The 23,800-nt window shown below is 39.7% G+C and overlaps 1 protein-coding gene across 1 annotated transcript; it reads left to right on the plus strand.

Moving 5' to 3' along the window:
- Nucleotides 1–7,866: 7,866 nt before the first annotated feature.
- LOC145131959 (uncharacterized) lies at nt 7,867–8,400 on the plus strand. The gene has a single exon (XM_079066603.1). The coding sequence runs from the start codon at nt 7,867–7,869 to the stop codon at nt 8,398–8,400; it is 534 nt and encodes a 177-aa protein (XP_078922729.1).
- The last annotated feature ends 15,400 nt before the right edge of the window (nt 8,401–23,800 follow it).

Here is a 23,800-nt window from a genome sequence, read left to right on the forward strand (position 1 = left end):
TGTTAGTGGTATATGTGTTATGCATGTATGGAAGACCATGGGAGAGCACATGACACCTGGATGTAAGACCATGTGGAGATCCCATGGCATTCCTACTATGTTGTAGTGTTTATTGTAGATTCACTACTGATATGTGTGGTATGCATGTATATGTGGTATGCTATTGATTATGTGGCCTGCTAGTTGTCTTTGTGATATTTGCATGGAAGACCATGGGAGAGCCCATGACATCTGGATGTAAGACCATGTGGAGAGCCAATGGCTTTCCTACTAAAAGACCATGGTAGATCCCATGGAAATCAGATGTAAGACCATGTGGAGAGCCCATGGCTTTCCTATTAAAGACCATGGGAGAGCCCATGGCACTTAGGTGTAAGACCATGTGGGGAGCCCATGGCATCCTTGACTAAGGCACTGGGGGGAGCCCACGACATCCGTATATGTTTATATGCATGGCTATGTGATTGATATAGTATATGTGATTGATACGGTATATGCGATTGATACGGTTTATGTAGCTGTTATAGCTGGTATGGATTATGTGGTTATGTGGATTGTGTGGAGTATGCTCTAGGTAACTCACTAAGCTTCGTGCTTACAATTTTGTTTATTGGTTTCAAGTATCATCGATTTGGAAAAGAAGGGCTCGGATTGATCGCAGTGCACACACCCATGTTTTCCGCATTGAATGATTTTGGGATGAACTCTGATAAATGTTTTAATTAACGATGTTTTGGATGTTTGGAATAAATGATATCTATGTTTTGACTATATTAAAATGAAAATTTTGCCCTCAATTTTTGGGTCGTTTCAAGTTGGTATCAGAGCCTTGGTTTGAGGGATTCAGACATACTTTCGGGTGTGTTTGAACTCACATTAAGGATCTATAAAGTTTTCAAAAAGAAAAATGTTTTCAAGGAAAAAGTTTTCTAAGACAAGAAAGGGTGTGGTGCATGCAATCAGCCAACCTCAAGTAAGTTTCCCCAGAATACCCACATTTGTTATCGGTTATGATTTGATTATGAATCTGTGAATCACATGCTAGTGATGAGTAGTCAGCGATAGATTTGGCCTGATATGTGATGCTTGTAGCCTGTGAGATACTGGATGCCATGCTGGAATGAGAATGATAATTGGTATTAGTAACTGCTATGTGTATGCTTTTAAAATTGTATACGGTTAGGATCTCATAGCGTTAGAATAATTGATTTGGCCTTATTTCCTGTTCCTTGTCTAGTTGTGGTCCTAGGGTAGAGTCTATTATTCGACAGTCTATTAGATCTTATTCTGTGTATAATTTGCATGCATAAGGCAGCCGACAGTAAAGATGGACGGATGTGGACAGAACGAGTTGCGATATGTGGGCGAAATGTTCTATGATAGTTCTTTGGATCGAAGTGATACTACACGAATGTTGCTTGCTTTGTGCTTTGTGGAACTCTTAAGTGATGGGAGTCAGCTACTAATTGGATATGACGATATCCAGGAGGTGGATGGTTGGCATCATGGGGAGTTCTTCAGCAGCTGATGGCAGGGCGAGGTTGGGAACCTAGGAAAGCCTAGGATATCCCCCAATGAGTTTAGTGGGGCAGTTTGTTGAGGTTGGGAACCTAGGGGGAGCCTAGGAGTTGCTTCGGTGAGTATCGTGCTTCTGTTTAGCGGATATTTGGTGCATCGGTGTGGTAGGCGACTTAGAGGATTCGGGACGATTGCTGAGGAAAGAATGGATAGGTGTGGAAGGTAGTATGGGCATGTACTATTGAAAGCATAAGATCCATACTCGAATCGGTGAGAGTCATGGAGAATCTAAGAAGCTTATGGGAAGGAGAATTCTTGGTTATGCTCTGATAGTGGGGATAGCTGCCTTGCCAGATGAGGATGAGCACACATGAGGGAGGACCAGGATTTGGTCCCGGCTCCGGTGGTGAGCCAGTTAACGAAAAGACTACCAGGATTTTGAATTCGCCTTGGATCTCTTGTATCAGGCAGCAAGGATTGATTGTGCGATCTATTGCACTTTCGATATTAGAGATTATATGTTGGGTGTTGTTTGTAGCCCGGCTTAGGGCAGAGGTTTCTTCAGCTACTGCAGTTCAACCAAGGACGATTGAGCTGGTGAGTGTGCCAGGGTGCGAGACCCTGAGTGATATGATTTCTAGAGCTCGAGAGTAGGGATTGATTTGGAGCACGTTGGGAAGAGGGGACCAGATCAGGTGCATATATTGGAGGGTCCAGAAAAGAGACCCTAGATTTCGGATTAGCTTTTGAGAGACCAGCAGGGTCAGATTCAGTACAACACATGCGGGAAACTGCACGATGGAGTCTTTCGTTTCAAGAGTTTTAGTAAGTGTATCTCAGGGTTTGTTTCCCTACTTGTGTTTGGGCTATACCTTCAAATATTATCATATGTCATTTGCATACTGTGAGTTACGGGGTGGTTAGTGAAAAGTCGTGTTCCTCTTTGATGGTTTGGAGCATCCAATGTTATCTGGGTCTATGGTCGAGATCGGTTCAGAAACGTGATGCAGAAGGTCTACGGTCAGGATTGGTGACTCAGCCATTCTGTTTGAGTCGGCTTTTGGAGGCGCCAGGGGAAGTGGTCTACTGCAGAGGCTATGGTTTGGGCATCGATTATTTGGACTTCAGGATATTAGTGTCGCATCATTTCAAGGTGTCTAAGGTTATTAGTTTTGCTAGGATTCGGGGAGTGTTCGTCTAATCCTTAAGAGTTTTTTGGTCTTTGGGGTTTGGGCCAGTATTAGAACACTAGCACGGTAAAGCAGCAGGTTGTTAGCAGTTTGGTTATTTAAGAGTAAGAAGAATTGGGAATCCTTCAATTCTCACGTAAGGCAAAGACTTAGTCGATTCTAAGTGGGGGAGAATCGCACAGGTATTCAGGACAGGAGTAGGTATGAGACCGGGATGAGTTTCTCATCCTCATCAAGGAAAATGGCGACCCAAGTGGCTATTTGGTTTGAGGGTTGTGCGAGTTTGGAGTCCGGTAAGACTCTCCGTCATGTGAATCGCGTCTTCTTGGGGGCTTGATAACAGAATTTGGGGAGATAGTTTGGGGCTCCAGTCATGAATGGAGTTCAGTTCGGGTGTTCGGTGGAGTGCGTGCTCGACTCTGTATGCGTTTTGAATTAATAGATTATGGGTAAGGTATTGGGCTACGATTGTGTTAGGATGAGGGTGTTGTAAGACTACGGGGGGAGACGTAGCATTCACAACGGCCAGATAGTGTGGGAGATACAGACATACTGCAGGGCAGCTGTGGCATTCACGGATTCGTTCGGATAACTTAGACTAGTGTGGGCCAGTTCGCAAGGTTGTGAGTAGGCCACAACATAATTGGAATCAGGGAACGCTAGGTCAAAGGAGACAGGATATGATGTAAGACTAAAGTTATTCTGGTAGCACTCACCTTTTGCGTTGGATTCAGTGGCGACAGGTTGTCAGCCTATCATGATCGGATGGATCAAATGGATTGAAGGAGCCATGAGTGGCTGTATAGATAGGCCAGTTTTGTCAGACGAGGTATCTTTCAGAGGTCGCATGGGACTTCTACGTGTGTTTTGGCCCAGCAATCGGCTATGTGTCCGATGTTTCAAGTAGTTGACAGATAAGGTGAGATCAGAGAGGTCTCGGCTGCTTCTGAAAAGCAGCAAATGGTAGCAAGAAGGGTCGAAGTGGGTTTAGTGACTTGGGGATCTGTGTGTTGAGTTGCTGTCAGTCGGGGCATATACTAAGTTGGTTACGGTGGGACTAAATAATGTCAAAAGTTGAATAGCCAGTTGGGAGATAAGTGCAGTGAACTCGACAATGATTCGATATGGTCAATCTGTCAAGGAGGCAGACCATCTCGAGACTACAGATCTCAGACGGAGTAGAAGCGACCATGCCGCAAGGAATTTGTTCATCTTCGGGTTTTAGAACCCTGCAGGGTTAGTTTTGGTTGCCTTGGAGTGGCTATGGTATGCTTGTGGTTGCGACCATGCCGTCCAAGTTGTCGGGCGTGTAAGGGATGGTAAGTAATGATTTCGAGGACGAAATCTAATTTGAGTGGGGGAGAGTTGTAACATTCTTTTTATTTAATAAACAAATAGATAAAATTGATGAACGAATAGTCGCCCTAAATCCATATTATTTAGCGGAGTGTTGGTTTTGGGGAGCCGAATGTTATAATTTGGACTTTCGAGGGTTAAAGTGTAATTTCAGGACTTGTTTTGCAAAGGATTTTAGAAGTAAGGGGGAGTTTGGTATTATTTGGACTTAATATGTAAGGATTTATGGAGGCAGGGGCTGATTGGTAACATTTTGGACTTGATTTGGAAAGGTTTTTAGAAGGAGGGGTTAAAAGGGTAAATTGTGGACTTGTTTTGAAAGAAAAGGGAGACTGAGGGGCCATTCCTACCATTATGAAAACAAGTAGGAGGGCACGAGTATATAAACCCTCCGACCAAACCCTAACCCTAGAGCCTCATACAGCCGCCACCCTCTTTAGTCTCCGGCGCCGCACCAGCCACTTCCCTCTTGTTCTCCGACAGACGAAGAGCCGAACGACCGCCTGCTGCTGCCTCACATCGAGATTCCATCGTAACCCTAGCCGCCGTCGACGATGTGAGCGGACGAAAGAACGACCATGAACGACGCCAAGACGGTTACAGATGACGTTAAGGCCGTGTGCCGCCATTCTCGGACGCGCCTCCGCCTCTTCTGCTGCTGCAATGTCACCGCCTTCGCCATCTCAGGGCACTGTCATCGTTGTTGGGACTGTAAACCACCGAGAAGCCACTGCTGCCCGCTTTACGTGTTTCTGCTGCTGTCGCGGCCCACCATAGGTGGGTGTTGGGTTTTTTTTTCGAGCCAAGATGCACGTGTTGTCTCTCCTGCTAGTGTGTATATGGTGTACGGTGTTGGTTTCACCGGAAACCATGGAAGACCACCATGGCTGCCAACCATGGTGGTTACCACCGCCTTTGCTGTTCTGCCACCACCAGCCGCCGCATGGTGGTGGCTTTGTCCGTGTCTTTGCGTGTGTATAGTGTTGTGTGATCGGGAACGAAAAGTGAACCACCACCACCACCGTGAGGTGGTGGCTGCCACCATGTAGCACCGCCGGCCACCACTAGGGTGGTTGTGTGTGTGTGTGTTTGTATTAGTGTATGTGTTATTCGGGTTTTGCTTTGTAATATTGTAACCGATGCGAAAATAATAAAAGAAACCCACAACCACCACCATGAGGTGGTGGCCGCCGCCGTGTGCTGCCATTTACCACCACTACCCGAGGTGGTAGTGGGTGGTGCCCAACTAGCAAAACCCTAATGGGCCTAATGACATAACTTTTGGACCTAATTGGATTGTAATGGGTTATAAACCCTAATTAGGGTTTAGAAAACCCTAATTTTTGGAATTATTGGTTTGGGCTTATCGGGACCCGCATTTTGGACCATTGGAGTGAAGATATGACTCAAGCCCGATTTCATTGTATGTTTGGACTTAATGGATTAAGTCCTTAATGGATTAAGTCCTTAATGGGTTAAGTAGGAACACTTAAACCTAATCGTCATTTTATGTGAAAAACCCTAATTGGGTTTGGATTCTTATTAGGCCATTTATTGGACTAAGCTGCTGTGGGCTTTGGTGGGCCAATTGGGAACATATCTATGGACTAAGGAATTATTGTGCTTTAAGATAAGACCCATTAGAGAGGCTTGGTCCCAATTTGGAAAATTGGGCCATAAGTGGGCCATAATTGGGCCTTGAAGATTATTAGCTATTGGGCCATCCGAATGCCAATTGTTTGGACTAGAATAATTGGTTGGGCTTTAAAATGAGTCCATGTAGAGGTTTGGGCCTAATTTAGAAAATTGGGCCATATGTTGGGCTTTGGCCCATTACTTGTCTATTGTGCCTTTGGAGTGTGAGTTGAACCTTGGGCTTGGAACCCAATTATTAATTGGGTATTGTTTAATGTTGGTAGTTTAGGAATTTGTCATCCAACAGCTAGAGTTTTATTCGCGGGACTTCAGCAATGCCATGTGAGTCTCCTTACCATACCAATGGGTCTAAGGCACCAAGGGCGGCCCATTTTATGATATGTGGTACACTAGTTTGAGTTGTATTATGTGGCATGTTAGCTGCTTATGTGCTAGGAAGTATGTTAGTGGTATATGTGTTATGCTTGTATGGAAGACCATGGGAGAGCCCATGGCACCTAGATGTAAGACCATGTGGAGAGCCCATGGCTTTCCTACGATGTTGTAGTGTTTATTGTAGATTCACTACCGATATGTCTGGTATGCATGTATATCTGGTATGCTGGTGATTATGTGGCCTGCTAGTTGTCTTTGTGATATTTGCATGGAAGACCATGGGAGAGCCCATGGCACCTGGATGTAAGACCATGTGGAGATCCCATGGCTTTCCTACTAAAAGACCATGGGAGAGCCCATGACACTCGGATGTAAGACCATGTGGAGAGCTCATGGCTTTCCTATTAAAGACCATGGGAGAGCCCATGGCACTTAGGTGTAAGACCATGTGGGGAGCCCATGGTATCCTGGAGTGAGACCCTGGGGGAGCCCACGACATCCTATATGTTAATATGCATGGCTATGTGATTGATATTGTATATGTGATTGATACGGTATATGCGATTGATACGGTTTATGTAGCTGTTATAGCTAGTATGGATTATATGGTTATGTGGATTGTGTGGAGTATGTTCTGGGGAACTCACTAAGCTTCGTGCTTACAGTTTTGTTTATTGGTTTCAGGTATCATCGATTTGGAAAAGAAGGGCTCGGATTGATCGCAGTGCACACACCCATGTTTTCCGCATTGAATGAATTTGGGATGAACTCTGATAAATGTTTTAATTAACGATGTTTTGGATGTTTGGAATAAATGATATATATGTTTTGACGATATTAAAATGAAATTTTTACCCTCGATTTTTGGGTCGTTATAGAGGATGACTATGATGGATCAAACAATCCATGCTATACGAGTTGGGTGTGAAAACTATAACGGGCCGCATTTGACTAAAGACTGTGACCTTGATGAAAATTGAAACTTAAAGGTTGAAGCTTTCTACTCGAGCTCGTTATGATGAATATTGGAGAAAGCCCAAGAAGAAGTGGTTACCTTACGATGAGTACAAGAAAGCTAATGAATAGAAATATGAACAAAAAAGAAGAAGCTTTTAGCAAAGAGAGGAACTACTTCCTGAAAAGAAACCCAATTTCGAGTCAATGATTACCCATTTTGCAACTGCATCTGAAAAAAGGCATGAGGAAACCGAAGCTGCAGTTAGAGAACAACAAGCTTTAATGAGGGATCAACAAACTCTACTCAGAAATCAGCAAGCTTCAATATTGAACATCAAAAAAGAACTTGGGCAACTAGCTAAACAATTCAATGAAAGATCACTAGGAGGACTTCTAGGAAATACCGAACAAAACCTGAAGGGAGCTCACATCCAAGCTGTAACAACTAGAAGTGGGAACATTATTACCTATCTTACTCCATTGACAAAACAACCCGGATGTTGAGCAGGAAAGTCGAGAAGAAAGTTAAAGAAAAAAGATTGAACAGTCGCCACGACGTGGTGCTGATGCCACGACATGGCAGGAATCTGAAAAGAAAAATTCTAAACTCGTTAAGCCGTACTGCCCACCGCTTCCCTTCCCGAGTAGATAAATCCAAGAAAAGAACGCAGAAGACTACCTGAAGTTCTTAGATCATATCAAGTCCCTTGAAATCAACATTCCATTCCTTGAAGCCTTGGATCAAATGCCAAAATATGCTAAGTTTCTCAAGGACATCCTAACTAACCGCAAGAAGATTGAGGGATTATCTAAGATGGTACTAAATGAAACTTGTTCTGCTGCAATGCTAAACATGCTACAAAAGAAGATAGGTGATCCAGGAAGTATAACTCTACCATGCCAATTCGGAAACCTAACCACTAGTCATGCTCTAGCTGACTCGGGAGCAAGTGTTAATTTGATAGCTTACTTGTTCTTCAAGAAGCTTAATCTCCCCGAACCAAGACCGGTCCGCAGAGTCATTCATTTGGCAAATAAGCAAACGACATTTCCAAGAGTAATATATGAAGATTTGTTGGTGAAAGTGGACAAGTTTGTTTTTCCTGCAAATTTTATTGTCTTAGATATGGAGGAAGGCGAACAAGTCCCAATCATTCTTGGAAGGCCCTCCTTGAGCACCGCCCGAGCCTTAGTTGATATTAGAGAGTCCACAATCACTCTCCGAGTAGGAGAAGAAGTAGCCACTTTTGGATTTAATCGAGCAATCCAACATTCAAGGATAAGTGACGATAATGCTTTTTCAGTCGTTGTGTTTGATGAATTACTTGAGAAGGAGCTTGGAGGATAGAAAGAAAAGGAAACCGAAGGATATATGGTGGTATAAGAAGGAGAATTTTAATGCTGAATTTCACATACAAGAACTAGAGAAGTTGCTGGAAGAAAGAGAATACAATGAAGTGATAAAAGGAGTCGAAGAAACACCACGACGTGGTCAGCCAATTTTTCTCGATCTAACGTGAAAAACTGCGACACCAGGACGTGGCAAGATGCCCACGTCATGGTGACTAACGAAAAACCAAAAATTGAGCTCAAAGCTTTGTTCGAATATCTGGAGTATGCATTTTTTGAAGAAGGACAACAAAACCAGTCATAATAGCATCTGATCTAGCAAAACATGAGAAAGAGAGCCTAGTGGAAGTACTCAAGAAAATACAAAGTGTCATAGCATGGAAGATTAACGACATCAAAGGAATTAGTCCCGCCTATTGTTCGCATAAAATCAACTTAGAAGAAGGGGCTAAGCCAGTGACACAAGGCAAAGAAGACTAAATCCGAATATGCAAGAGGTAGTGAAGAAAGAGGTGCTAAAACTTTTGGATGCCGGTATCATATATTCGATATATGATACCCCATGGGTGAGTCCGGTGCACATGCTACCCAGAAAAGGAGGAATGACGGTGGTCACCAATGAAGAAAACGAGCTCATTCCAACAAGAACGGTAACCGGTTCGCATGTGTGCATCGATTATCGTAAGCTAACCGATACTACATGCAAAGACCACTTTCCTTTACCTTTTATTGATCAAATGCTCCAAAGATTATCCAGTAATCTCTACTATTGCTTTTTACATGGTTTTTAAGGATACTTCCAAATTCCTATCGATCCTCAAGACCAAGAAAAAACCACATTTACTTGCCCAAGTGGAACTTTTGCGTATAGAAGAATTCAATTTGGGTTGTGCAACACACCGACCACATTCCAATGGTGCATGATGACCATCTTCCACAAAATGATTGAAAATTTTGTGGAGGTTTTCATGGATGATTTCTTGGTTTTTGGTTCCTCCTTTGAAGACTGTTTATCCAACCTAGGTCTAATGCTTGGACATTGTGAAAAGACCAACTTAGTCTTAAATTGGGAGAAATACCACTTCATGTTGAAAGAAGGGATTGTATTGGGACACACAGTCTCAAAATTAGGGATAGAGGTGGATCGCACAAAGGTAGACACTATAGCAAAATTACCATCTCCTACAAATGTAAAAGGGGTGAGAAGTTTTCTAGGCCATGCGAGATTTTACCGCCGATTCATTAAGGACTTCTCAAAAATCACAAGGCCATTGACTCAACTTCTCTTGAAGGATGCTACATTTGACTTTTCTAAAGAATGCCTTGAAGCCTTTCAATTATTGAAAGAGAAATAACTAGTACCCCTATTATGATCGCCCCAAACTGGAACCTCCCTTTTGAGCTAATGTGTGATGCTAGTGACTATGAAGTTGGAGATGTTTTGGGACAAAGGGTTGACAAGCATTTTCAACCCATCTATTATGAAAGCAAGACTCTTAACCTGGCCCAAGAGAATTATACAAATACCGAAAAGGAGCTTCTAGCTGTGGTTTATGCTTTTGATAAATTCTGCCCGTACTTAGTTTTATCTAAAATAATTGTGTTTACTGACGATTCTGCCCTTAAGTATCTTTTTTCTAAGTAGGATGCCAAACCTAGACTGATACAATGGGTGCTCCTTTTAAAATAATTCGACATAGAGATAAGAGATAAAAAAGGAATGGAGAACGTGGCGGCTGACCACTTATCAAGACTTGAAAACCCGGAATTGGAAGAATTGGAAGAGAACAAGATTGGAGATGACTTCCCCTAAGAATATTTGATGGTTATCGCGGGAGAGGTATCTTGGTATGCTGATATAGCCAACTTCTTGGCTAGTGATTACCTTCCCTGGGAATTGACTCGACAACAAAAGAAGAAATTATTTTCCGATGTCAAGTACTAATTTTAGGATGAGCCATACCTCTTCAGAATTTACGCGGATGGAATTATAAGAAGATGTGTGTTGGGGAAAGAAAGCCTCGATATCTTGAAACATTGCCATAACGGGCCCACCGGAGGACATCATGGAGCACAATACACGGCAAAGAAGGTCTTCGATTCTGGTTTTTATTGGCCGACAATTTTTAAAGATGCAACCCGATTTGTCAACGAATGTGATGCGTGCCAAAGGTCGGGAAATATTTCCTCTAGAAACGAGATGCCCCAAAATAGCATCCAAGTTCATGAGATATTTGATATTTGGGGGATCGACTTCATGGGGCCTTTCCTGATGTCTCGTGGGAACTGCACAAGAGAGTGACATCCGGTCAGTCGGTCACCTGTCCATCGCCTCCTGCACAAGATAGTCACGAATACAATCAATCAAAGGCAGGAGGGGACAAGTTCCCTTCGTTGGATGTGTTTTTCTTATGGGACCTCATTTCTCCAGATATTCATATCGGCATCCTGTTTCTTTTGGCGGAATTTTTAGCGGTTCGCGTGGGAAAAGATCGTCGAGTCTCTCCACTCTATGGCGGGATGCTAATCACCCGATTGGCACATTCATATGGGCTCCTTTACAGGCGTGAAGCAATGTTCTTGACAATCGAACATCAAAAGGCTTTTTCTCATCTTCTTTTTAAACAGGCTAAAATTGTGATTGTAAACGGGCATGGAAATTATTGCATTCCCAATGATACGCCTAGGAACCAACCCGAGAGGCGGGTGAGACCGAGGGGAGGAGAAGTGGATGAAGATGAAACATCAGTGATCCCGACCGAAGATGAGCTCCCGATGGATCCCTACAATGTGACCTTGCGGCAATTCCAAGATAATTTGGCACGCGGTGTCAACTATACGAATATGAGCTTGGATTACATGATGTAACAAATGAACTTTAGTCGACCCGATCATTTTCGCATGTTCCAAGTTAGGACGAGCTTTCGAGAGAGAGCGACAAGGAGGAGCCAGAGGAAGTGGAGGAGGTGGTGATGATTATGATGATGAGGAATGAGAGAGTTTTATCCTTTTCTTGAAGTGGATTTAAGACATGTTATTTATATTTTGTTTTATTATTTTGGTTTGTTTGATGTGGTTTGTTTTGGACTATTGTTTTTTTTATTTGGTTGTTTTACTTGTTTTCTAGTTTTATTATTCTTCTTTGTTTTAGATTCCCATGAATGTTTGAGTCCATGTGAGGGGTAGTTTTGGCAAAAGAATGATACAATTTAAAGAAAGATGACAAAATGGCGAGAGAAGCAAGAGTTGAACATTTCGAGTGTTATTATGCGCTAACGAGTGAAGAGTCAAGTCACGAAAATGTTTATATTTGTTGGTGCTAAGGAATATTGATGAAATCTGCTATTAACAGCACTACTTTGTGCCATTTTCACTCAACACGACGTGGTATCAATCACCACAACGTGTTTCGCAGTCAGAACACGAAAAATAAATTCTACGAGTCCACCACGACGTGTTCCTCATTACCACAACGTGGTGCCTTTTTTAGTCCGATTTTCAAGTCTGATCATGTACATTCTGAAGTCTAAGTGTCTAAGTCTCTGAGTCACATTCTGTAGCGGTCATCCACTTCCATTTCCACACTTTGAGCACACGATCCTACACACAAGCAACACAATTCATTGATGCGTCTTCTATCCCAGGGAGTCTGTTCCTTTTTCTCCCTTTTTAATTTTATGTTTTGCATAGCATGCAATGAGGGCATTGCTTGCATTAAGTGTGGGATAGGGGGTATTTTGCATTAGAGAAAAAGCATTTGGTTTTTCAAAATTTTGCATTGCTAGTTTTCACAAATTTGCATATAAACTTGAAACAATCGTTTAATTTAGGAAAACCTAGCTAATTAAAATCTTTGCTAGTATTGGATGGGATGATCCGAAGAAAGCCTAAATGTTTACTCGAGCCAACACATGTTATAGTGTATTTGTGGCTTCCCATTATTAGTGAAAAGTCATGAAGTATGAAAGGTAATCTAGTAGCTTATATGATGTAACAAGTTCGGCAGCCTGTACCTGAAATCCATCCAGGAGCGCTTAAGTAGTCATTGCACTTAGACTAATACCTCTAACCAATAAAGGATGAAGTTAAGCTCCTTGCTTAAGCATGTAGGACTTTGAGCGGAAAAAAGTGAGACATGTAAAAAAAGATAAAGAAATTACCGAAAAGTTGAAGAATTTTTGAGTTGTCAAAGTATAAATTCAAAGATCAAAAAATCTGAAGAAATACCAAAAAAGTTGAAAATACCAAAAATTAAACAAAAAGGTGGTGAATTCAAAGAAATCAAAGATCAATTATTCAAAGAAGAGATGAATCAAAGGATCTCCATTGTGGTATCAAGATTTTTAATTTTTCTAGATTATGTATGCTTGGAAGTTTAACCAAAAATACCTTGAGGTTAAGAAAGATTTCAGGGGATGGATTCGGAGGGTTGCAAAAATGAGTGTCATATAGAGGGGTGAAGGTTCATATGGATTGTGAGTATTTAGGAATTGGAGGTTTTTAGGAATTATAGACACAAATACATGCATTGCGGTCTTGGGATAATGGCTGGGTTTGAAATGGATTGTTCTATGTGATATTGGCGCGTTAATAAAAATCAATTTGCTTGAGGGCAAGAAAAGAATAAGTGTGGGGTATTTTGATATGTGCATATTTATACCTATAATTATACATCATATCTTAATATTTCTAATTATTTTTATTCCCTTTATAGAACAAAGGTACTTAATTTGTTATGAATTGTGTTGTAGGGATAAAAGACATGCTTGGAGCAAAAAGGAAGCTGGAAGCTGGAATCTCGAAACTAGGAATTTGAATGAAGAGTATTAAATGAAGAAAAATATACTCAACACGTCGGGGTGACTTCCCCATGACGTGGTGCTTTTACCTTTCCTGATTGACTTCGAAGACTTGCTGAATACAGGATAATTACGAAGATCACGACATGGTGGCCTTACCACGTCGTGGTGGTCTGTTTTTCGGGATATTATAAATAGAAGCCATTATTCTCCGAATTGGGAACTTTTGCTGGGAGCTTTTGATGATTTTTGAAGGCCAAGGATCTGAATTGAAGCTTGGAAGTGAAGAAATCGATTGAAGCTTTGGAATTGAGAGTAATAAGGCAATAACTTCTTAATTACGATTTTATATTCTATTATAATCATGTCTTTGCATATAGAATTTGTTTTTTCTGAATTTATTTGCTGAAATCATGGGCTAAAACCCCATGACTTTAGTTTGGTGTAGATCTACTTGACTATATATGGTTTTATTTATGGTTGGATTAAGTTTTTATTAGTTATTTGTTTAATTAGCTTATTAAAGAACCTTTTGTGATTATCATAACTGCTTAATCTATTTATTGTTGAGTTTAATTAAGTTTCATGACTATCTTTCTTAATTTAACTTGAATCTTATGATCTTTGTAGATTGCAAAAACTATAGGACTAGAGTTTTGACTAAAAACTAGGGTTAGATAGTAAAGTGGGTAAATAATTATGAGAGCTAATATGCGATGACCTATCATATATTCAATTGAATAAGTAATTTGATCAATCTATTATAAGTCTAATTTAATTCGAACCGAACACTAGTAAGCTTGTTAGTTTATCCGCCTGATCGCCGTATGAATGAACTAGTTTTCTACAGGATTAAGTTAGTGAATATTAACTTGGTCATCTTAGAAATCGGTAACTAATTGAACATTAATCCATTGCACTCCCATAAATCAACCATAATAGTAAGTAAATCGAAACTAAATGAAAGTCTCTCAATTACCTTGGTTTAAGTCACCTCTTTTACTTTCGTGCTTTAGTTTGATAATTGCTTTAGTTAATTGTTAAATTAGTTTAGTTAATTAAGTTTCTAGTCTTGCAAAACTAGAGAAAAAACCCTTTTTCTAAATTTCTTAGTAATTTAGTTAGTAGTAGGTAAAAATTAGCTAATAATACCGTTCCCTATGTTCGATACCTGTGTATTGTGCTATGCTGTTTACAACAAGGTACACTGCCTTCGGTAGAAAGTAGTTACATAAGTAGGATAAAACTAGTGCGTAATTATTTTTCACATCAGATAGGTAGAACCTGGTGTTCTTAGGTTTAGCTTCGGCCTTCAAAATTTTCTTTTTTTAGTTTCCTGCGTTCTTATATATGGAGGATCCTGCTTTGGATGATCCAAATTAGGAATTTGTTGAAGAAGATCCTTACTTAGCTTTCACCGGGGACAATCCCACTTTAGAAAATATTAGGAAAAATCTCGATATTCTGGGGAAAATCCCAAATTAAGAAATTCTGGGGAAGATCCCAACTTAGAAAATAATTGGGGAAGATCCCAACTTAGAAAATCACATGGGATGATCCCACCTTAGAAAATAACAGGGTAGGATCCCACCATAGAAAATAATTGGGGAAAATCCCAACTTGTAACATTACATGATATTGTTATAAGCCTTATAAATTTACTAGGGAAGATCCCATATTAAGATAACATGACAATGTTATAAACCATAGATTTGAACTTTAGGATCTTATAATATGTTAAAAAATAAAAGGGTTGCCAAGTCACTAAATCGTGAAATTATCCCCTTATTCACATCCAACAGTTAGATTTTGTGCGTCCAAGTGAGGTGTAGAAACCAAGACTCGTGTAAAAGAGGTAATTAACTCTTTAAGTCGTAAAGGGGATTAAGTACCCTTAATTGTATGAGATATGATCAGTCACTATTCGTAGTTGTCGGGATTCTTGAGGTTCTGCATGTTGCGAACATTAGCTTAGTGTGGGTGTTAGCCTGGCTAACGCCCCTCCGATGCGTAAGTCAGTAATGTTCTTCAAAAAAATAAATAAAATAATCCAAACAAAAGCAAAGGGTAAAGAATGTGTACCTTGGATCTTGTTGGAAAATGAATGACTTTAACCTACATGAAATATGCTTTCAAGTGTATGACATTCCAGGATCTTGGTATGATGTCCCCTTCAAGGGTAGCTAGCCAATATACCCAATTTACTGCTTTTGAATCGATAAGATATGGCACTCCCATTTGGGTGCCAACTTTCATGCACTAGGATCCTTGGTATTTTGGAACGCCTTCCTTAGAAGCAAGTCACCTACCTAGAATCTTCTTACTTTTATGTCTTTGTTGTATGTTTTGGAGATTCTTTATTGATGAGCTACAATGCAGATCATGGCAAAATCCTTGAGTTCATCAATAATGTCGAGATCCTAGGCTAGGATCTCATCATTTTTTTTTGATCTTCAAGTTGGTATCTGGTTTTAGGGATCACCACTTTAGTCATTACCTAGAACATATTCTCTAATACAAGCCTTGACTTTCAACTCAAAGACAAAATCCAAGTGTTGAGAGAGAGAAAGAGAGAGAGAGAGAGAGAGAGAGAGAGAGAGAGAGAGAGAGAGAGAGAGAGAGAGAGAGAGAGAGAGAGAGAATAGGGTAGAGAGGAAAGAGGGAATTGGTTGGAAATCTAAGGTCCACCTCATTAACATAAAATATTAAAATAAGTGGTCATGTTTGTGACCTTAAAAATGTCATAAAAAGGCTTTCTCGATTCACATATCAATTCCCGACATCTAATAATTTTTCCGAAGGCAGCGAATGACAGAAGTTAATTCAAGGATTCCAAAAACCCAAATGGATAAATTCTTCGAGTTGTAGAACGTCGTGAGAATGTGTTTAAAGTTTCACGTCTTATTGGTCTGAAACGTCTGATTTTTCGACTTTTGAAAATATTTTTACTAAAAATATTTCGAGTACGAAATCAAATATTAGACCATAGCTTGAGTCCAAAAATGCTTTAGGAATTTCCATATGAGGTGTGCAAGTGCCTCAACGGATTAAAACAGTTTATGCAGTTCAGGTAAAATTAGTGTTTTACAGGTTTGGTTTCTTAAAACAGTGTGATCTTTTTCATACGAACTCGGTTTTGGACATTCTTTATATTTTCGGACTCAGGTAAACATGAACTATGAGACTAGAGTGTCTGCTTTGCTCGCAAACGCTTAATACAAAATTTTAATATTTCAGACGTATTAACTAGAGTTATAGTTTGTGTTTGTGATTTGTTTGAGATTTCCCACAACGGGAAGTAAGATACCATTTCATACGTTGTTGTAATTATAATGACACTATATATTTGCCAAAAAATTCATTAAAACTCAATAGGTCAAGTTACAAAGAGGTTCACAGCGAACTGACTGTTTCTAGAGTTAGACCTAAACTCTAGTATGTCACATTACCTCCCCGTTAAATAAATTTCTTCCCAAAATTATTTCATTTATACTACTATTTCGTTCCACTAGTGGAGAGAGCATTGTTGAACAATTGTGGGTACTTTTGCTTTATTTGGTATTCGAGTTCCCAAGTAAACTCTGACCATCTACGAGAGTTCCATCAGAGTTTTACTATAGATATTCGGTTTTTTTTTAGGCGTTTGATTTCTCGATCCATAATATCCACCGGTTCTTCCACAAAGTGAAGTTCAGTGTTGACCTGGATCTTGTTAGGAGGAATGACGAGATTCACATCAGAGAGACACTTCTTGAGGTTACACACGTGGAAGTTATCATGAACTTTGTTGTGTTCTTGGGGTAATTTGAGTTTGTAAGCCACCGGACCAACTATTGCCAGGATTTCAAAAGGTCCGATGTATCGGGGATTTAGATTACCTCACTTCCAAATCTAATGACACATTTCCATGGTGCGAACTTTAGTAGGACGTTGTCTACTACTTTGATTTCTAGGGGTTTACATATCACATTAGCATAGCTTTTCTAACGACTACGTCCGACATTCAAACTTTTCTTGATCTGAATAATCTTCTCTGTGGCTTCCTGAATGATTTTGGGGCCAGTACGTAAATTACCTCCAACACTCTTTCTACCGGTTTAGTATCTCCAACTTTTACCCAGCATAGCAGAGAACGACATTTGCGTCCGTACAAGGCCTTAAATTGGGGGGGGGGGGGCGAGTATGTTGTTGTGATAACTATTGTTATATGAAAACTCGACTAGCGGTAAATGAATATTCCTTGCATTAGAAAAGTCTATCACACAAGCATGGAGCTCGTCTTCCAGAGTTTGTATCGTCCTTTCACTATGTCCATCCGTTTGAGGATGATACGCAATACTTATGTCTAGTTTGGTTCCTAGAGATCTTTGCAATGTTTTCCAAAACTTGGAAGTAAATCAGCTACCTTGGTCCGAGATAATAGATATTGGTACTCCATGCAGTATGTATTTCCTTGATGTAGGTCCTGGTGAGTTTCTCCATCTTGTCGGTTTGTTTAATGGCTAGGAAATGGGCAGAATTGGTTAAACGGTCAACCACTACCCAAATGATGACATAACCGCTTGAAGTCTTTGGCAACTTTGTAATGAAGTCCATGGCTATCTGTTCCCATTTCTATTATGGAATCGATGGTTGTTGTAGTATAACTGATAGTTGTTGGTACTCTGCTTTGACTTTAGTTCAAGTCAAACATTTACCAACATATGTAGTGCTATCTTTGCCTTCATGTTGGGCCACCAATAAAGCTTTTTAAGATCAAGATACATCTTGTCTGATCTGGGATGTCTTGAATATCTGGACTTACGAGCTTCATTTTAAACTAGATTCCTGACTTCACCATACTTCAGTGTCTAAATTCAATTCATGAAATATTGTCTTCCATCTTCCTTGACATCGAACTGCTTGTCTATTCCTCACAGGTTTTCTTCTGCAATATTTTCAGGTTTGAGGGCTTTCAGCTGAGCGTCTCGAATTTGGGTGGTGAGATTGGAGTTGTTTTTTTGGGTTAGAACCATTACACGAAGTCGTTTTGCTCGTTCCTTCCTGCTTAAAGCGTGTGCTACGACATTTTTTTACCAGGATGATAACAAATTTCGCATCAGTAATCATTTAACAATTCTTCCCACCTTTGTCGGTGAACATAACACACTTCATTTCGCACATGTAGTGCCTCTAAATCTTTAAGGAAAACACTACAGCTCCATATTCCATGTCATGGGTAGTGTAGCTTGTCTCGTTTGGTTTAAGTTTTCTCGATGTGTATGCAATGACTTTATCCCTTTGCATCAGTTTGCATCCTAATCCTTGATGAGAGGAATCACAGAATACTACAAAGTCTTTTGTTCCGTCTGGAAGAGACAAAATTGGTGCACTGCATCATGATCGTTTCAACATTTGAAAGGCAGACTCTTGAATGTCTCCATAATTAAATTTCTTGTCTTTTTGAGTTAGAGAACTGAGAGGATTGGCCATTTTAGAGAATTTCTCAATGAATCTCTGGTAATAGCCTTTCAAGCCCTAGGAATTGGCGTACTTCGATTAGAATTGTTGGTACCTTCCAATCCCTAATGGCTTCAATATTCACATGGTTGACATGAATTCCTTTGCTACTGACCACATGATTGAGGAAATGCACTTCGTTGATCTAAAACTCGCATTTTGAGAACTTTGCATAAAGTTTCTCCTTCCTTAGTAGTTCCATAATCAATCGCAAGTGTTGGCTAAGTTCTTCCATGTTTTGTGAATATATTAAAATGACATTGATAAAGACGATCATTAATTTGTCCAAATAGGGTTTGCACACTTGATTCATAAGGTCCATGAATACAGTTGGTGTGTTGTTCAACCCGAAGGGCATAATCAGGAACTCATAGTGACCGTACTGAGTCTTGAATGTTGTTGTTGGAATATTTTCTTCTTGAACTATGTGTTGATGGTAACTAGATCTTATATCGATCTTCGAGTAGTACCAGGAACCTTGCAACTGGTAGAACATGTCATTGATCCTCATGAGTGGGTATCAGTTTTTAATGGTGAGTTTTTTCAACCTTCGATAATCGATGCTCATCCTAAACGATCCGTCCTTCTTTTTTACAAATAATATCGGAGCTCCCCAGGGTGAGAAGCTTGGCCAGATAAAGCCTTTGTCACTTAGTTCTTAAAGTTGACTGGATAGTTCTTGCATTTCAACTGGTGCCAGACGATAAAGGGATCTTGCCACTAGCATTGCACCCGAGATTCGATTGATTTAGAATTCAATCTGTCTGACTATGGGTAGTCCAGGTAGATCCTCTGGTAATACTTCTAGCTAGTCGCACACTTATGGAATGTCTTTGATTTCCTTACTCTTGCCTTGCATATCCACCACGTGGGCCAAGAAAGCGGAGAATCTCTTCTGTAAGCACTTTCTTTCCTTCATGCAAGAAATGAGTCTTAGATTCTTCCCTGATATCTCCGTAAATCACAACGGCTTCATCATTGGGTAGGGTAGTCGAACTTTCTACTTTTCCATTTTCCATTTCTACCGTATAAGCCTCATTAAGTTTGCAGGATTTTAAGGTTTGGCATGATTTCTACTTGGTCGTTTTCCATTTCTACCGTATAAGCCTCATTAAGTTTGCAGGATTTATGGTTTAGCATGCTTGTAAACTTATGGTCAATGAAGCTTTTATTATCACCAATATCAAAGAACACGGAAGCATAAATATTATTGACAGTAAGCGTACCAGTAACAATAGTTGGTTCCTGGAGAGCATCTCCCGCAATGATTACAAATGCTCTTCCTTTAGCACCTTGATTCTTCAGTTTCAGGTAGTCCTTTTTAAAATTCCCTGATTCTTCAGTTTCAAAGCAGTTACAGCTTCCTCTCGCAGCAGTGGTTGAGTTTGTAATATTTGGTACCTTTCTGTTGTATCTCGCGATATTACCTTTCATGCCATAGTTGTTGCAGGTCATATCTCTGCAATTTCCAACACGGTGGAAGTTGCATTTGGTACAGTGGGGCAGAGTTCCAGTGTAGGAATTGGATGGGTTGGGGGTGTTTGTGATTGTGGAATAGACAGCCACATGTTCTGGCTTGGGTTAGTGATGCTAGGAGTTCCCTCTTGAGTTTCCCTGGAAGTTTTTCTTCGTATCATGATTTTGTTTTGCATGTGAGGCCATCGTACCCTGGATACATTCTTCAGTCAATTGATAGGTAAATTTCTTAGCACTATCAAATGTGGAGGGTTTGGATGTAGTCACCAGACCTTAAACTGGCGAAGCCATTCCCAAATGTACCTTTCGGTCTTCTTATCTTCTGGTGTCACCAGTCCCGGGCAGAGATTTGCAAGGTTGTTAATTCGAGAGGTGTAGGCAGCCACCTGCGATCCTTTCATGGTGAGATTCTAGAGCTCCTGATCCAGAGCCTGGACTTCCTGTCGAGGGCAGTACTCCTTGATCATCATTTGTTTCAGGGATTCCCAGCCCATGGCATAAGCTTCATCGATCCCCATGGACTTATCATGGTTATTCCACCAAGTTAGGGTGGAATCCATCAGTGTACATGTAGCATATTTCACCCGGCAGCCATTAGTGTATGAATTGATGCGACATACTGCTGGGTTTTGAGCATTCTAACACTCCTATGGTGTACACGCAACCCTATAAACCTTGGATCTATGTTTTCTCTATTATACATGCAAATATTAACTATTCCAAGGTTTCATCCTAACTAGCATATTATGAAGCACCTATACTACAAAGTTCTAGTTAGATGACATACCTTTTGATGTAGCTTGATGTCTTCAAGCTTTAAGAGCTTAGCACCAATAGTGTGGAAGCCTCAAATGGAATCACAAATCACCAAAACACCTTGGAAGAACTTGAGAGAATATGTATGCACACTAAAATCGGCCCACTCTTATTTTCACACACTTGTTCCAATTTTGTGAGCCAAGGACCCCTTTATATATTATGGAGGATTAGGGTTACATCCATGTAAACCCTAATACCCATGACCTTTAATTTACATAGGATCCATGGGTTAAAAGCTCCATGAACCATCCATGAAAGCTTAGCCCAACCTAAATGAACTTGGCCCATTCCATATATATAAGAGTCCATATTTAATTAGTTCTTTTTGATCACTTAATTAATTCTAAATTAATTCTAAATTAATTCTAAATTAATTCTTGATCAATACTAATTAAATAATATGATTCCATATTAATATATTAGAACTTATAATATATTAATATAAATCATAAATATACTATTCTCAAAAGACTATCCATATAAATTGTGCCGGTGAAGTGCAACCCAAATGGACCATGCCGGGTCGGGTCAAGTACATACCAAATATAGTTATGGACTTAGACATTAATCCAACAGTCTCCCACTTGGATAAGTCTAAAACTATTATTGAGTATGACTTCAAACCCTGACTAGCAATCATAGCTCTCAAAAGCTTCTGTCGAACTCTGACCTTGTCAATGACTTGTCCATTAGATAAGGGATCATATATTCCTCCATTCTAGATATCATATGGACTGAGACATGGATTATAATCATTCTCTCTGTCCATTTGTTGTTTCCCGATTTTCGATTTATGATGACTGACTGATTGAACAAATCAAATAAGTCCTGGCTTGGCCAAGCACTCACATGTGTCATCGCTAAATCATCGAGGGGCCCACAGATATCGCTTTTATCCCGAAGGTAAAAGGAATGGATAAACTTCGACTCATATGGCTTGTTCTACTACTTGTTGAATCATACACAAAGGCACGTTTTATAACATCGAGTTACCAAATGCATTTTCGTGCAATCAATGTATAACCAACTCATAGTAACAACTCATATCTCTAGGTTTGAAGAATATAAGATATTATCGTCTCATGATCACTCGTGATAAAATCCATGAAGTGATTCAAATGAGCGCGAGTTGAATCTAATACTCAGAACTTATGAGCACTCATGAGTGTTGTAGCACCACTTTGTCCACCAACTTGGACCTCTACAAACCAACCCATGACAGTCTTGATTCATATCTACTTCCAACATATCACCGACTGTGCATGGTTTGAATAACTTAATCATTCAGGAAGAGCGACTTAGTTATTCTGGAAGTCAAAACATGCAAAGTGAAACACAAGAATAAATGAATCAAATATGGTATCAAACCCTATGAATATAAATAAACACTTTTATTTATCACCATACTGATTACTCATTATTCATTGTTTCGGTTTTATCAACTTTATACTTGAATTAAAAACACTAGTTGTCCCATGCTCCAAGCATGTACACTATGTTTTTCTTAAACAATAGCTTTGCCATACACCAAGTATGCACTCTATGTTTGTCTATGATCCTTACTTTGTGAAATAAACCAATTGTACATAATTTCAATGATTCTAATTTCACACTCCCAAATCCTTATCGAAAAATGTGAGAATTTCAAATTCCTATCATTTATCGAAATCTATTTAGATTTTAAACTTATATGCACTGACCCTCCTGTAATGAATATGTACAAAGTCACAAAGACTTGTCAACAGTCATTATAAGGTATTCAAATGGAGATCAACTCCATGGAAACTAAGTCTCATATCCAAAGTACATTGCTTTGGACATGCTTCTTGCATTAAGTTTTCTAATCTTACACAGATAACTTCCACCTATGGAGACAACTCCATATTCTCATTTTGACTATTACTTCTGAATAAGAGATGCCTCTTTTCATAATATGTCAATATGGTCCTTCCAAAATTAGCACTATACGTCCAACTGTCCCTGAGCAACCAATCTTTGGTAAACCTCAGATTGTCCTCGACAATTGCTTAATCATTTTAGTCATATCCAATCCTAGACCTTTTCCCTTCTTAATGCCTCTGGGCATGTGGAAAAATTTAGAAATGACAAATATTATAGCACATGCAATCGATCCTGTACCCAAAGCAAATGGTACACGATTCATGATGTCTCACATAAAGACATGATTCTAGACCAGTCTTTTGCTACAATAATTTTATTTGCCATGTTTTCAAAATTTGACTATGAAGAGGGATGCCGTAATCATAATCGAATTTTGAGAACGCAATATATAGAATTTCCTTAAGTTGAACCAATCCAACATGAAATTCATATATATATTCTTGACTAAAGATGATTAAGGTCTCAATCTAAGCCTTTAGAACTAAAATGAAGTATATCCTCTCCCTTAATTATAGCAAAACAACTTTTTCAATCCCTGCAGCCTCACGAATTGAAACTTTTGTTTTCTATAATTAACATTGATAACTTGCAACACTAACAATAATTATCATGCTCCCACTAACATGATGATTATTAGCATAACACTTATGCTCCCACTAGCTTTGACATGTACTCAGAAATCAGCTGGACTTCTAGAAATCAATACTTTATTGACTTTCTTACCAAAGTTCAGATTTCTGATACGAGATGCTTTGATAAAACTTTATCAAAATCATACACCTTTCCTTAGATAGCATGCATGTGTGTCTAAACAATTTCATAACTATGAAAAGGGATGATGTAATCATAGTCTCAATTGTTTAGACCTTTTGCCATCTACTTCAAATCTACTTGGTGGAAGTG

The sequence above is a fragment of the Lactuca virosa genome, chromosome 8 (assembly GCF_052849685.1).
Source record: "Lactuca virosa cultivar CGN04683 chromosome 8, Lactuca_virosa_CGN04683_v6, whole genome shotgun sequence".
Lineage (NCBI taxonomy): Eukaryota > Viridiplantae > Streptophyta > Magnoliopsida > Asterales > Asteraceae > Lactuca > Lactuca virosa.